The sequence below is a fragment of the Myotis yumanensis genome, unplaced genomic scaffold, assembly GCF_028538775.1.
Source record: "Myotis yumanensis isolate MYYU_CA2020_CCGP unplaced genomic scaffold, mMyoYum1.0.hap1 SCAF_13, whole genome shotgun sequence".
NCBI lineage: Eukaryota > Metazoa > Chordata > Mammalia > Chiroptera > Vespertilionidae > Myotis > Myotis yumanensis.
This window is the reverse complement of record NW_027223764.1, coordinates 17,637,174-17,653,937: the sequence shown is the minus strand read 5'-3', so window position 1 is coordinate 17,653,937 and position 16,764 is coordinate 17,637,174. Positions and strand designations below refer to the sequence as shown.

General features: G+C 38.9%; 1 protein-coding gene across 2 annotated transcripts in view; it reads right to left on the bottom strand.

The window, feature by feature from the left end:
- ARMH3 (armadillo like helical domain containing 3) overlaps positions 1-16,764 on the bottom strand; it is a 151,548-nt gene that overhangs the window by 21,103 nt on the left and 113,681 nt on the right. For both annotated transcript variants that reach the window (XM_070432442.1, XM_070432443.1), the window contains exon 24: positions 7,375-7,453. In XM_070432442.1, the coding sequence (XP_070288543.1) occupies positions 7,375-7,453 (79 nt within the window). The remainder of the gene's footprint in view (positions 1-7,374; positions 7,454-16,764) is intronic.

The window sequence follows — 16,764 nt, the reverse complement described above, 5'->3', positions numbered from 1 at the left end:
TTTGTAAACACAGCAGTTATAGTGGCTCTTAGGACTAGGAGAAAATAAAAAAGGTTTAGAAAGACAACTAATAGATGGAAACAATACTTAGCTTCCAATGCAACCTTCACTCATTCAGCTGGGAAGCATTTTTTGTCTATTTCCCTAATTTACTTTAACATACTCCCCAAAATGAATGATACTCTGCTTTGTCATAATACTTTTGAAGATACCTTTTGTAATGTACAGCATTATACAGGCCTCCTCTGAATCTAATATTCAAAGCTCTAGTGAAAGTGGAGACTTAAAGAGATAATGGGAGGTGAAACTCCATAAAATTCCTAATATAGAAAACTTAGGAATCTGGGTACAGTATCCTATGGTCCTTGACATATGGGGTATCTGCAGACTACCTTCTGATCATCCCAGAAAATTCCTAAGTATGTATGTAGAGAAATTTTTAGCAGGCCACTTGGTTGAACACCAGCTTCAAGATAGATTTAACTACTCTTAGAAACAGAAAGTAAAACGGTGGTTGCCAAAGGTGAGAGATGGGGGGTAGGAGGAGGAGTTGTTAAATGAATAGAGTTGCAGTTTTGTGAGATGGAAAGGTTCTAGACAGCCCTAGCTGGTTTGGCTCAGTGGACAGAGCATTGGTCTGTGGACTGAGGGGTCCCAGGTTCAATTCCGGTCAAGGGCACATGCCCAGGTTGTGGGCTTGATCCCAGTAGGGGGTGTGCAGGAGGCAGACGATCAATGATTCTCTCTCATCATTGATGTTTCTCTCTCTCTCTCCCATCCCCTTCCTCTCTGAAATCAACATATATATTTTTAAAAAGTTCTAGACAGAAACTGCACAACAATGTGCTTATATTAACACTACTATACTGTACACTTAAAAATAGTTAATATGGTAAATTTTATGTGATTTTTAATAAAAATTAAAATAAAAAAGAGATAGGCTTGCCCATTAGGTCTTATCACATGCCTAGCATTGAGGCTGGCTCATACTAGGCCCTTGATGAACGCCTGTAAATTGAATGAAAGGCAGTGCAATTAGGACAGGGATGAGAGTCAGTGCATTAGGGCTTATAGAAGCTGTGATACTTTAAATGACTGAATTGTATTCCTAAATCACCCAGCCTCTGCGTACCCTGGAACCTAAGGGTAAGACTTACAGAAACTCTCAGACTCTTCGTTCTTTCTGTCCTTTTTAGGTCCCTGACTTTGAGTACATTTTATAATCTATGCCTCTCTATTTATCCAATACCTATTCCTCTTCTTTCAAGACCCAACTCAAATCTTCTCTCCTCTATATGGCCTTTCCTGACCACCACAACTTGCAGAGATATTTCTCTAACCTGAACTCACAGATCTTACTACTAGGACCGTCTGCTACTGACAATAAGTTGCCTTAAGCCATCTCTTGCACTTATTCCATTCTTTGAGAACAAAGGCCCTTTATCATACTTCAGTATCCCTCAAATGCCTAGCACAATCTGAAGCACACAGCAGATACTAAAAGCTAAAATACTGAGCCTGAATGAAGGCTGAAGAAAGCAAGAGTAGGCCAATCATTTACTTGCTTTCCAATGGGATATTTCAAAGGAATAAAATTGGTCATGAATGTGACTGAAAGCTTAAGGATTCAGATACTCAGAGAAGGCTTTGACTTGAATCTTAAATTGCCACTAAGTACTCTAGATATTCAGAGCTCTAGAGAATCTTCTGTAAAGTTCTGCTATGAAGCCTTCTCTTGCCCATAAGGAAATTAGAAGTGATATAAATCAATATGTTATACCATTTGTAAATCAAAACAAATAGTGAATAGCTTAAAAGGAGCTCAAGATCCTCAATGGGCATTTTCAAAGATCTAAGGGCTTTTGGGGCAAGGAATGTATGAGATAGTACTCAAGGCAGCCTGAGTGTCAAAGACTGGTTGAGAATTTTAAGAAAGATGGACCTTCTTCAAGAAAAAAAAAAAAAGACATACAAATAATTTTAAACACAATTTCACAGTGTACAATAATTCTCTAAAGCCTATTTTTGGACCTTAGGTTAAGAACCTGTGAAGATTTCATGACAGACCTCTTAAGTGTGGACTCATTTCTAATATGGTCTAGCTAATAATAATAAAATACTTTTCCTAATTTGAAAAATAAGAATAAAGGAGAGGGAGGAGTATAAAAGAGTTTAGGGTAAGCCAGGTAGGGGGGAGAATCCCTTGAAGAGCTCTTTTATTTCAACATAGTTCTATAAAGGGAGCATTGCAACATCTGCTGGAGGCTAAGACCAACAAGTAGTTAACATATAAATGCGAGAAGTCCCTCAGAAGGCTGATGGACTTTGATATTCAGCAAGGGCTGAGAATCAGCATTGTATTACCCTGCTGCTGGCTGATAATCCTTTATTGTTTACCAAACCTTACCATTGATGTCTGTTTGCTTTGCTAAAGGGAAAATGTATATTCTAGTAAATAAAAAGGTTTCAGTCCGGAGATTCAGAGAGCCTCTCCACTAGAGAGTAGGTCTCCTTCTGGCTCCCACAATAATTTCTAAATTTATATTTCTTATCTAGTGTATCCGTTTGTGTGCAGCCCCTTCTCCCGATCCTGAATCCTAGCTGCAAAAGGTTGAGGCATCATCAAAACAAGATGTCCTCAAAGCATCCAAACCCAAGACTTAGCCTGGGGTCAAGAGTTTCTCTTAAAAACTTTCCATCTACATTTATTTAGTACAGAAAAAGGGTCACATTTATGAAACACAGGTTGGTGACTCAGCTATCCTCCTAGGAGAAAAAAATCAGGGTGTAGGCCACTAGTGGGAGGAGAAGCATATCAAATGATTCTCCAGCTAAGGACAGGTCCTTACCAACAAGCCATACTGGGGAGAGAAAGGAGCTAAATCTCAGCTGAGGATGGGCAAGGAGCCTGAAGGGCAATTTTTACAAGATGTACTAGAGATAAACAAGGCCAGTAGGAAACAAACTGGGAGTAGTTTCACAGTTCTTGGAAAAACAAGCTGCATCTTCTCCATAATCTTGATTCATAGAAATATGTGAAATACAAAATGGCCAAATACCCTTATCGAACACCATACAAATATTAACTTAAAATGGATCAAAGACTTAAATGTAAGAGCTAAAACTATGTAACTCTTATATGAAAACATAGGAGAAAAGCTTCATGACATTGAATTTGGCAATGATTTCTTAGATATGACATCAAAAGGGCAGGCAACAGGTCAGCCAGTTTGGCTCAGTGGTTGGGCATCATCTATGAACCAGGAGTTCATGGTTTGATTCCCAGTCAGGGCACATGCTGGGGTTGCCGGTTTGTTCCTCAGTAGGAAATATGCAGGAGGCAGCTGATCAATGATTCTCTATCATCATTGATGTTTCTCTCTTTCTCTTTCTCTCCCTCTCTCTCTCTCTCTCTCTCACATCCTTGTGCTCTGAAATCAATTTAAAAAATTAAAAAAGGATAGGCAACAAAAGAATAGAGAAGTAGGATGCATAAAAATTCAAGTTTTGTGCATCAAGGGACACTGTCAACATAGTAAAAAGGCAACTCACAGAATGGGAGAAAATATTTGCAAATCACATATCTGAAGAGGAATTAATATCCAGAATATAGAAAGAACTCCTAGAACTCAATAACAAAAAACCCAAACAACCCAATTAAAAAATGGGCAAAAGGCTTGAATAGACATTGTCCAAAGAAGATAGGCAAATGACCAATAAGCACATGAAAAGACACTCAATTTTAATGATTAGGGAAATGCAAATCAAAACCACAATGAGATACCACTTCACATCCATTAGGATGGCTAGACATATATAAAAACAAACAAACAACAGAAAGCAAGTGTTGACGAGAATGTAGAGAAATTGGGTGTAAAATGGTACAACCACTATGGAAAATAGTACGGTGGTTTCTCAAAAACTTAAGCAGAATTACCATTTGATCCAGCAATTTAAATTCTTGATATATATACAAAAGAACTGCAAGCAGGAACTCAAATAGCTATTTACACATCAATGTTCACAGCAACATTCTTTAAATATCCAAAAGGTGCAAACAATCTAAATGTCCACTGATGGGTAAATGAATAAACAAAATGTGCTCACACACACACACACACACACACACACACAATGCAATATTATTCAGTTTTGAAGAGGAATTAAATTCTGGCACATGCTTCAACATGGTTGAACCTTGAAGACATTATGCTAAGTGAAATAAGCCAGATACAAAAGGACAAATATTGCATGATTCCACTTATATGAGCCACCTAGAATAATCAAATACACAAATACAGAAAGTAAAACATAGTTACTAGGGGCTGGGGAGGGGGAGGAGAAATGGAGAGTTACTGTTTAATGAATATAGGATTTCAGGTCGGGAGATGAATAGTGGTGATGGTCCACAAAATGTGAATGTACTTAATGCCATTGAACTGTATACTAAAAATGGTTAAAATAGTAAATTTACGTATATTTTATCATGCATAAAAAAGGAGTTAAGATGAACAAGCTTCACAATCAACTTCAGACAAATATGACACCTGTGTATACAATATAAAAATGCATGCAGTTTATTACATTAGAAAATGGACAACCATTCAGTTATGCTGAGGGTATTAACTGATTAAAGAGTTTTGCCCTCTATGAAGCCAATAAGAATTAACAGAAAAATGTCATCTATCTTCTGGATAACTAAAAAACAACAACACACAAAAAAAGTGAGAGAATGGACTTTGTTTAATAAGCAATAATGGATTTACAAGCATCACTTTGCAATGCCTCAAACAGAGGCTGGAATGTGTCTGGGGGTTATCAAGCTCAAAAACTCACAAATCTGTCAGAAAAAAAATGGCAGGCTGGGCAGGCAGATCTAACAAAGAGTCCTCTCTTGTCTGCTATCTTAATAGGTGCTATAGATTCCGGTTAACTCCTGTTTGTGGTCTTTAGGTTTTATTTTAGGAGTCCTTTAGAATCTATTTGGGGATTAAGTTCTTGATTTTTTTCTTTCTACTTAGTTTGCTGCTAACAACTGCAGGTCCCTACTGCATCTCAAAGCCAGCTTTTTGGGAAGCTGTGAATACACTTAACATTTAAGTGATGTTAGCTTTAATGTTCATAAGTGAAGAGAGAGAAGTGCTCCAACACATGTTGGAGATTAACAAGGCAGTCAAATACTTTGAATCTGATAGTGCTGAGAATAAAATCAAGTGTACCCTAAACTGTCATGTAGTGCCCTTCAAAGTCAGTTAGGGAAGCGAAGCAACAACTATTTTGAGAGCAGTTTTGCAAAGGGTCCCAGAATAGTATCACCCTTCCCCCATTTCCCAAGTGAAAAGGATTGGTAAGAGAGGTAATGAGTGTACAAAAACTCCATGAGAATAAGAACACTTAAATCACTCACCACTGATCCTCATTACCCAGCGCCATACATTGTATACAGCAGGCCTGTAATTATTTATTGACTAAATAAACCTTTGAGAGCTGTTATCCCTTCCCCGTTCTCAAACAGAACTATCTACTCTCCTCCATAGAAATTGCCTCATCTCTGGTTGTAGACTCTTTTTGAGAGGCACTTTCATCACTTCATTTAACTTTGAAAGAAGTTGGAGGAGGGTGAGGACATGTGCTTACTAATCATCCTTTTCCAGATTGCCTCATGCACCAGAATGGATTTTTATTATTGGTCTATGGCTGTTACTGCTGTAGAAAGATTTCAGCCTGACCTTCCCAAGCTACTGGGGGATGAACACTGCACATGGCTGACGGAGAAAAAAAATCTTCCTTTAAAAAAAAAAAAGCTTTTAGACTAACCAGAGCTCACTGTGGTAGGAAAGTCACCCTTTCTCTCACTGAACAAAATTCAAGATGTTGTATTCTTTTGTATAAAAGTGGTATGTAGTAAAATCAATCTGAATTGGTCCATCAGGAAAAAGGTAGCATCTTGAAGTACCTTACAGACAGCAGTGGTATCAAAGAACAGGATTCAGGAATGCCCCACAGGCAGAATAGAAAAAAAAGAAAATGAAGCCATTTATAAAGGCAGTTTAAATAACAGGATGGATTCTCACTGGTGGCCTCATGAAAGAGAACAAATATGTCACAGGGAACAACTGATATACTAATAGAGTCCTATCCATCTGGCTGAGGAAAGAGCCACTGGTTGGAATACTGAGAAGCTTGTCTGTTGGGAAAAAGGCTTGCTGGGTGCCTCACTGGAATAGCTGAATCGCTTTTAGGAACGCTGGAACACATGGTCACACTGTAGCTGGCTAGTCCTGCTAGCAAGAGGTTCAGAGAAGGGTTACACTGGTGCACTGGCAAAAAAAAAGCAGAGCAGAGCATATGTGGGCTTTTAAAAATTGGCTTAGAGCCTATATACTGGTACCTGGACTCTCACCTCATGCATACCCTGGCCCTCCAACTTAAGAATAAAGTGAGAAGGAAGGGAGATTATGTGAATAGGATGTTTCATTTGTTGCTTTTAAAAACAGGACTCGCCTGGACGGTATGGCTCAGTGGTTGGGTGTCAACATATAAAGCAAAAGATCACAGTTCAATTCTGGCCAGGGCATATGCCTGGGTTGTGGGTTCGATCCCCAGTGTGGGTCTTGCAAGTGGCATCTAATCAATTATTCTCTCTCATCATTGATGTTTCTGTCTCTCATTCCCTCTCCCTTCCCTTCTGAAATCAATAAAAAAAGAAAGGACTCAAGAGTCTCATTCTGAAACCAAGTTCAAGCCCCACCATGCGCTAAAGTTCCATCTCTACTTTTATATAATGCAGAGCCGAGGGCCGGCACTTTGGGAGATGGGGAAATCAGGCCAGACTCCAGGAAAACAAGCACACAATGCTATCTGAATCTCCAATCAGTCCATACCATAGAAAAATCTACTCAGAAATAATTGTTCAAGCCATATAGAACTCAATTACTAAAGAAAATCTGCCCCAATGAAGGCTCACGTTTTAACAAGCCAAAAAGCATCAAATTAAGCTGAACTCAGGGTTTTTCTAATTGGCAGTTTCATCCATTTCTAAGTTTTCATTTCTTATTTTCAAAAATCAAAATGACTCTCTGCCTAAAATAAAAAGAAAAGAAATGCCTTATCACCCACTCTAAAATAAGAATTCTCCAAATTTTCACCTACAGATCTTATATATAATTTAACAAACCTCTCATATGGCACAAAAGCTGAAGCCATCACTATTTAAAGTACTATCAACAAATCACTTACTAATTCCTCTTAGCAGCCTAGCTCTTGCCACTCCCACTAGAAGCTCAGTCACAGAATCCCTCTGCCATTAGAGAGAGGGCAACTACTTGATCCTAGCCACCAAGCAGGGTCACTCTGGGGAGAGTAGTAGCTTACCTGCTCCTCAGACAGTTGGGATATATGATTCACAGCAGCATAGGATTCAATTTTGGGGTTAAAGTGGTTGATGATGGCTCTGAAACAAAGAATTAACATTAATATAGCACCAGATGGAAAGAAGAAGAAATGAGTTAAAAACAAGTATTGCGTACTCTCTGGTTTAGAGTGCAAAAGCATGGGAATGATTGTCAGAGGGTAATTGTCTCCTTACTGAACATGAGATCATATGAGGGTGAACTGATAACTCTGAAGGGGGAAGGGTTTAATAATTTATTAGAGACAATAGAATTAAGCATCTCTGCTTTGCAAATGAACTAGAGAAAACCTCCCAACCAAGCAAAAAACAAAACCAAGCATCCTTCAGACAAGAAACAGGACCCAGTGGGCTGTCCACTAGGGGGCCCTGGTGTTTCAGTCAGGATGAAAAGTACTTGGCTCTGCTCTGAAGAGCTCCAAGGGGAGAACAGGGCACTCTGGACCTACATGTACGCTAAATGCAGCCTCTGAAGAAGCTGAGCTTTATCAAAGCCTAGAATCAATCTTCATACTTGTTAGTTAATATTTCAAATCAAAATTTTATTTCCAGCTATTGAAACCAAAATCTGAGTGTCACTCTCAAATACTCCCTCTCTTTTACTTTCTCACATTCAAGGTCACCAAGTCTTATCAAATCTACCTCTTAAAAAATCTCTGAAATCTGAAATAAATAAATTTCTCTGAAACCAATGCCTTGGTATAGGTCCTTATTTCTTGTCTGGTATAGCAGAAAAATCACAGGTTTTAGATAAATATTTGTGTGTATGACAGCGTAATAGAAATCAATGTTTTCTTTTCATATAACTTATTGATTGTAAAGAATTACAGAACCATTGAATCTAATACAGGTAAAAAAAATATAAACCAGAGATCTTACAAAAACATGGTCTGGAATCCTTCTTTGACCACTGATGATTCTGAATGATTTTAGGGAAGCTATATCTCTCATTAGAAGGAAAAATGTGGGAATAATAATACCTATCTTAGCACTTAGCACAGTACCTAGGAATAGTACATTGTAGGCGTACAATAAATGTTTGTTGAAAGAGTGACTAAATCTTAGAGGATTCTTACAACATTTATATAATAAAGCAACATCAAACACCTAGCACAATGCCTGGCACACAGCTGGTGCTCAGTAAATATTCAATGAATGAAAAAATTAAATAAGACAGAAATGGGTCAGAGTCCTATGCTTTATGCTGCAGGGCATGAATGCTCATATTGTTTGGCGGAGGATATGACAAATTTGCCACTCTGGGAATTTATATTTGGAATGAAGATAAAATCAACCTCCAACCTGCCCCGTGACATTCTCATTCCAGAGCTTCAAATCTCAGCAGGTGATTAAGGTCTCCCACCAGACAAACTGAGGGACTGTTTAGGAACCTGAGAGATGTGGAACAGTCTAAATCCAGTTAGTAATCTCTAACTCAATACCCACGAAGGGCACTTGAGTATATGTCTCTGCTTTACTTTTCTTGCTGTTTTTTTAGGGTTGTTACTTGAAAAATCTGAGTACTAATCTGATCTACTGGAGATGCCAGGTGCAGGGCACTAGGCTTAAGAGATAAGAAAAATAGCCGAAACCGGTTTGGCTCAGTGGATAGAGCGTCGGCCTGCGGACTGAAGGGTCCCGGGTTCGATTCCGGACAAGGGCATGTACCTGGGTTGCGGGCACATCCCCAGTAGGAGATGTGCAGGAGGCAGCTGGTCGATGTTTCTCTCTCATCGATGTTTCTAACTCTCTATATCTCTCTCTTCCTCTCTGTAAAAAATCAATAAAATATATTTAAAAAAAAAAAAAAAAGAAAAATAACCTGACACTGACTGTTTTTCCTGCCAGCCTCTTTAGGAAGGAATTTGAGAGCGGGATTAGGAGCTTCATACTGTTGAAATAGAAATATGTTCTGAGATAGCAAAGAGATGACAAACACTGAAACCAGGCTAAGTCAGCCCAACTGAATGACACAGGCCTTGACTGAAATACTAAGCTTCTCCTTCTCTAGGAAGTTTGGAGGCTACCAGGGCTCATCTGGGTTGTGATTTCACACTGCCCCCACCTGGCAATGGCCCTAGACTGGGACTTAAGCCTGACTAGCTCTCAGTGGAAGAAAGAAGAAGCACCAGATTTATGGATGAAAGAAGCATCTTTTTTTTTTTTTTTAAGGCTTTCCTTCCCACTGATATTATTTCCAAAAGGATTTACTGCCATCTCTTCTGAAGATTGTGTGGGCTAAGGGGTAGAAAGAAGAGGAAATTTGAGTAGGGAATAAATCATTAAACAGACCCATATGGAAAGATTAAGGCTTCCCTTTGATAAAGGTGGCAAGACAATCTAATAAGAAAACAATAGTTTTTTTTCAAGAAATGGTGCTGGGATATTGGATATCTATATGCAAAAAAAATAAAGTTAGATCCCTACCTCACACCATATACAAAATTAACTCAATGTGGATGACAGATCTAAATGTAAGATCTAAAAACTATAAAATTCTTAGAAGAACACATGAGAATAAATTTTTACAAACCTGGGTTAGGCAATGATTTCTTGGATAGGATACCAAAAGCACAAGTGACAAAGAAAAAGTAGGTCAAGTTAAAAAATGTTTGTGCTGCAAATGGTATTATCAAGGAAGTGAAAAGAAAACCCAGAGAATGGGAAACAATATTTGGGCATCAGACAGCTGATAAAGAACCCCAATGAGATACCACTTCACACCTGCTAGGATGGCAATAATATAAAAGACAGTAACAAGTGTTGGTAAGGACATGGAGAACTCTCATACATTGCTGATGGGACTGTAAAATGGTACAGCTACTTTGGAAAATGATTTGGTAGCTCCTCAAATGTTAATAAATAGAGTTACCATATGACTCAAAAATTCTACTCTTAGGTATATACCCAAAATAATGAAAACATTAAGGCTACAGAGAGCCATGGCCAGATAGGTCAGTTGGTTAGAGCACTGTCCAGATATACCAAGGCTGTGGGCTCGATTCCTGGTCAGGGCACATAAAAAAAATCAACTAATGAATGCATAAAAAAGTCAAACACAAATCGATGTTTCTCTCTCTTGCTCAAATCAATTTTTAAAAAATATTATGTCTACACAAAAACCTGTACACAAATGTTCAAAGTAGCATTATTTGTAATAGCCAAAAAGTAGAATAATCCAAATGTCCATGAATGGATAACTGAAGAATGGATAAACTGAAGAAAGGATAAACAAAATGTGGTATGGCTACAATAGATTATTCAGCCATAAAAAAGGAATGAAGTACTGATAAATGCTACAACATGGATGGACCTTGACAATATTAAATGAAAGAGGCCAGACACAAAAGGCCACATATTGTATGATTCCATTTATAGAAAAGGTCCAGAATAGGTAAATTATTATATATAGAGAAAGCGTATTAGTGGTTGCCTGAGGCTAAAGGGAGGATTAGAGGAGTAATAAAGATTGACTGCTAATGGGTATAGAGTAATTTGGGGGGGAGGGGAGATAAAATATTCTAAAATTAGATTGTGGCGATGGTTATACAATAAGTTGTACATGTTAAATGGGTGAATTATAACATATATGAATAAAGTTGTTTAAAAAAAAAAAGACTAAGGCCTCTGCCTCCAGCAGTTCTTGAGAAAGCTGCTTTCTCCAGCAACCAATTCTGCTAGAATTTACAGATCCCAGAGTGTTTCACTTACCAAGATGACTTTCCTAGAGCCTGCATCTGTTAGCAATGCTGGTGGCAGGAGGAAAAGAAACTCATTGGGCCAGCGACTATTTTATAAATTACAGCAGATAGAGTTTAAGGATCTTCTGTATATGTCTGAGATTTTTTTGCCTTTGGATTCTTCTAGAATTTTTATGGTTTCCTGTCGTACATTTAAGTCCTTTATCCATTTTGAGTTTATTTTTGTGTATGGTGTAAGTTGGTGGTCTAGTTTCATTTTCTTGCATGTATCTGTCCAATTTTCCCAACACCATTTATTGAAGAGACTATCTTGACTCCATTGTATGTTCTTGCCTCCTTTGTCAAATATTAATTGAGCATATTGGTTCGGGCCCAGATTCGATTTTTAAAACTGAATGAATGAAAGTCTGAGAAGGTTTCTGTCCAGTCTCACCACTAACAAGGAGCTCCATGATCACCAGTTATTCTCTAAAAGTATGAAAATAGCAGTAAAAATGTTTTATCCCTATCCTGGGAGAAAAGGTGGCTCAGACAGGAACAGCTGTCCTCCAAAGAAGAAACAAAACTTGTCACTAAAGACAATAAAGGTTTCTCATCTTCAATCATACCAGGAGGCCAGAGAAAAGCTTTCTGGCATTTCCTATTAATCTAGTAGCTTCTGAAAGTAAGCCTAAATTTCTGTTTATTTGGGAGAGCAGTGGGGGAGTGTGTTACACTCTGGTATGTGACCTCCTAGTGCAGCTGAATTAGTCCCAAAGGGGAAAGAGAAAAGAAACAGACAATGGCACAGTCAAGGGTATTTCAAAAGACAGCCTCCATGAGGGATGACTCTGCACCAAAGCACCTTTAAGGGCAAGAATCTGGGGCACCCTCCAAGCAACTGTCAATTTCTGAGTGCTGAAGACAGGGGTCACTTACACAAACTGAAGTAAAATGAAGTGGACAGATGGAACAGCAAGGCTGAGCTGGGGATTTCTTGGTCCATTTTTAACTTATTCTCTCTGACTCATGGCTCTGCAAAGCAGCTTTCTTTTCCCTAGTGCTGGATGGCTGATGGCTGAGACACAAGTTAATGCCCAACTTACCCAAAAAAATGTGTGGAAATGTTACCTTAACAATGTAGGCAATGTAGCTTAAGAGAAAATGTGGACTCTTCCTCATATCCAATGTGAATCTAAAACAAATCTCCAAAGATGCAATTTCTCACAATACCAGCTATCTTCTACAGACAGGGGGAACATCTAAGGGTCTTTCATGAAACATTAAATAAATAATGTTTCATCCAGGAGCCTAGAACATGGTGATTGTTTCCTGACTGAGATAGCTGAAGGAAGCAGGCTGTCTCTGAAAGCTGCTATGTAAATCCTTCAGGAAGAAATGGCAAAAAGAGACCTGGCAAAGTGGCTCAGTTAGTTGGAGCATCATCCTGTAACCAAAAGGTTGCAGGTTCAATTCCCAGTCAGGGTACATATAGAAGGCAACCGATCCATGTTTCTCTCTCCCTCCCGCCCCCCCCCCCCCCCCCGCCCCCGCTTCTCTCTAACATGAATAAACATATCTTCAGGTGAAAATTTTAAAAAAATATTACTTTTTAAAAAAGGAGAAAAACAGGCAAAGGTTGTTTACAGGAAAAGTTTTTATAGCTCTTATTCCAAGGGAGGAAACATAATTAGTATACTTAACTTGGTACATACTGGGAAGATTCTTCAATGTTTCACCCTAAAATTATTCCTATAAGGCTACCAGATTTACATTAAAGAGATTATGACTAAATACCTAAATACTGATAAAAATAAATCTGGATCTCAAGCCTCAAACTCCTAGAGCTATAATCCTGTATTTTTAAATACTTGCTAAACATGTACAACTAGATGTCATGCTTTTGTTTACATGGTCTTCTTCACATGAAATGCTTTTTTCCCCCATCACTAAAAAGACTAAGTCTTATTTTCCCTTGAAGACCCAGTTAAAATACCATTGTTTCCTTGAACATGGTATATATATAGCAAGGCTTTAGTTTAGAGGCAGTAGATCTGACTTAAAATCCTGCTTAGTCCACTTCTAGGCTGTGTCACTACAGGCAAGAGAAGAATCTCTCTGACTACCAGTTTTTTTGTCTAGTTCAGTGGTCGGCAAACTGCGGCTCGGCAAACCGCAGCTCGCGAGCCACACGCGGCTCTTTGGCCCTTTGAGTGTGGCTCTTCCACAAAATACCGGCTCTTCAACAAAATACCAACTTCTGTGCATGGGCCACAAAGTTTCAATCGCACTGTACGTGCGTGCCCGCACGTGGTATTTTGTGGAAGAGCCACACACTCAAGGGGTCAAAGAGCCGCATGTGGCTCGAGAGCCGCGGTTTGCCAACCATGGGTCTAGTTGGACTTCCTTTCCAAAGCTTTTCCTCTGTTTTCCTATATTTATACCATCTAACATGAGCTAAAGGGAACTTCCCTCCAACCCACACTCAGCTTCCCTTTTCCTAGACCCAAAAGAGCAGTCCAGTGTGATATACTACAGAGTATGTTCTCAGATATCTGGAGCTAAAGACAAGAAAACCATCATATTCATAATTGCTTCTACCTGGGAAACCTTCAAACATACAGCTAAAAGATTAGCTTTGGAAAAGGGGTGAAGGTATGATTAACTGGTATGTAACAGTGTTTAAAATGGTTTATCTGAGGTTGAGTTACTTAATTTCAAACTAACATTTCTTTTCATCTTCAGAACTGCCTCATATACTCCGATTTCATGCAGTAATAAGCTTTCTTCTTCATGGAGTCAATGAATCTTCAGCCCATCCAATTCAACAACAATAACAAAAAAAGCAATTTCCCTTGACGCCTGTTAACAGCAGTGCATTACAAGCCTCAGAGATTCTGCTAATTAACATTAAACAAAATAAAACCTCAAATAAGAATTACCTTCTAACCTTTTCACTTTGAAACTATCTACTCAAAACTTCAGTGACTGACCTGTTAAGGTTATTCCTCTAACTTATTCCCTATGTACCACGTCTTAACCCTTTCATGCCAAGTAACCCCTTCCTTATACGGCAGTTCCTGTGGCCATTCTTTTTAGGACCAGAGACACAAAAATAGAACCTTACTGTAGAAGCCATTTTGACAACCATCAGGAAGAATGAGCTACTGGCAGGTATATCTAGTTGCTTGCTTTACCCAATGATCCAACTATGTAAACTGGCCCAATTACTAAAGAGAACTTGATTTATTTGTGTACACAAACTTATTGGTCGAAAGGAGAACAGAGAATGTATATCATTGACTGCAACATAGTAACTCTCATATTTTAACCTGGAGAATGAATGATATGAATCAGCATTCCTCTTGATTTCTAGGTGAGAAATACATATGTCACACCAGGTAAGTTATTTACCTATTGGGTGACATTTTCATCCAGGCACTGCATTGGACAAATGAAGGCTTAAAATTCATTAAGTGAAGCAAAACAGGAAAGAGTTAATGTATGTGAAATGTACATGCACACAGCCTGAGGGGCAGTTGCCTCATTTTCTGGAGCTGTGTGCATGATTATACATTTTGGCAGTTGGAGCTTTCTACTTTGATGCATGACTTTGTCCAATGCAGGTTTCCACCTCATCACCTGCTGGAAATTGGGCAATTGGTTATAGCTACTTTGCTTGAAAAATGAGCTAATTTCTAGTTACAGTGGCCCCAAACCATAGATTTAAGCCAAGTAAGAGGCCATTGGCTTTACACTTTGGCTAAATTATTTCCTCTAGCACTGCCATAAGAAAATAATGAAATTCCTTCCTGTTTTAGATACCAACCTGACATTTTTTCATTGTTTACATAATCAGAATGAATGTAAAATGAACCACAGGAGTTGAAGGAACTACAAGTCAAATGGACCATCTACATTTCCATAAAAGATATTACTTAATTCGTTCCCCTTAGAAATGTCTACTTTTTATTAAAAGTATGTCTCTATAAATGAAAAGAGGCTCCAAAATTTTCCTAGGGGTAAAATTTACCCCTAGACAAGATTAACCTATCCCTGGCCCTGGCTGGGTAACCCAGTTGGTTAGACTGTTGCCACAATACACCAAGGTTGCAGGTTTGATCCCTGGTGAGGGCACATACAAAAATCAACCACTGAATACATGAATGGGTGGAAAACAAATCTCTCTCTCTCTCTCCCTCTCTCTCTCACTCAAATAAAGAAAGATTAGCCTATCCCTGCTCAGATCCCATTATTCTGTGCTTCAGCTTCCTTTAATTTGTCTCTAGTGGCAAAGCAGGATTTGGTGGCACAGTTCCAGGGAGTATAGAATGCAAACCTTTGATAGCTTTTGCAATTAGATTGGCCCTGGATTTCCTATCTCCAGAAGCAAGGCCTCTCTAAACTCTCAGATATATCTAATGAATATAAAGGAATAAAATGTGCCATGTGAAAATGTCTATTAGATTTTCTGTCCCACTTCAGGACACAAGAAAATCCTAATACATACGTGGGAGGACTTCTCAGGCAGTAGAAAGCAGCTCAAAACCCCAAGAAGTAATCTAATTTTAATTAATGGTGAACACTGCAATCCCCTGAATGTGACTCAAAAACTTTTTAAAAACTGGCATGAGCCAAGAACCTGAAATATATTAACAACATCTCATTCCCATGAGCCCAATTAATCAATTTATTATAAAACATTTAACTTTGAGCAAGAGGGCAAAAAAAAAAAAATTAGCAGTTGGCTTACTTAGACTTCTTTTTTTGATCATTTCAAAAACAGAGGGAAGCCCTGGTTGGTGTTGCTCCATGGTTAGAGCGCCAGCCCATGCATCAAAGGGTTATGGGCTCGATTCCCGGTCAAGGCATGTACCTGGGTTACCAGTTCGATCCCTGGTCCTGGTCAGGGCTTGTGCAGGAGGCAACCAATCGATGAGTCTCTCTCACATCAATGTTTTTCTCTCACATTGATGTTTCTCTTTCTCTCTCTCTCTCTCTCTCTCTCTCTCTCTCTCTCTCTCTCTCCCCCACCCTTCCACTCTCTCTGAAACACACACACACACACACACACCTCTTCCTATTCCCCAAAATGGCCATAGGTGACCTCTGAAAATGGTTTCCTACTCACTAGACCCAGAAAACCCCACGGAATCATGCATATAAGAGGCTCAAACTTTGTGTTCACTTGAAGAACACTTGTGAAACTGCCGGGCCATCAAGGACATGCATATTCTAAAAGACACCAAGTATCTGAAGAATGTCATTTTAAAGAAGCAGTGTGTGTCATTCCATCATTACAATGGTGGAGTTGCTAGGTGTGCCCAGGCGAAACAGTGGGGCTGGACACAGGGTCGGTGGCCCAAAAAGAGTGCTGCATTTTTGCTGCACATGCTTAAAAATGCCGAGAGCATTGAACTTAAGGGTTTAGATGTAGACTCTCTGGTCACTGAGCATATTCAGGTGAACAAAGCTCCCAAGATGCAGTGTAGAATCTACAAAGCCCATGGGCGATTAACCCATACATGAGCTCTCCCAGCCACATTGAGATGATCCTCATTGAAAAGGAGCAGATTGTTCCTAAACCAGAAGAGGAGGTTGCACAGAAGAAAAAGATATCCCAGAAGAAACTGAAGAAACAAAAACTTATGGCCCAGGAATAAATTCAGCATA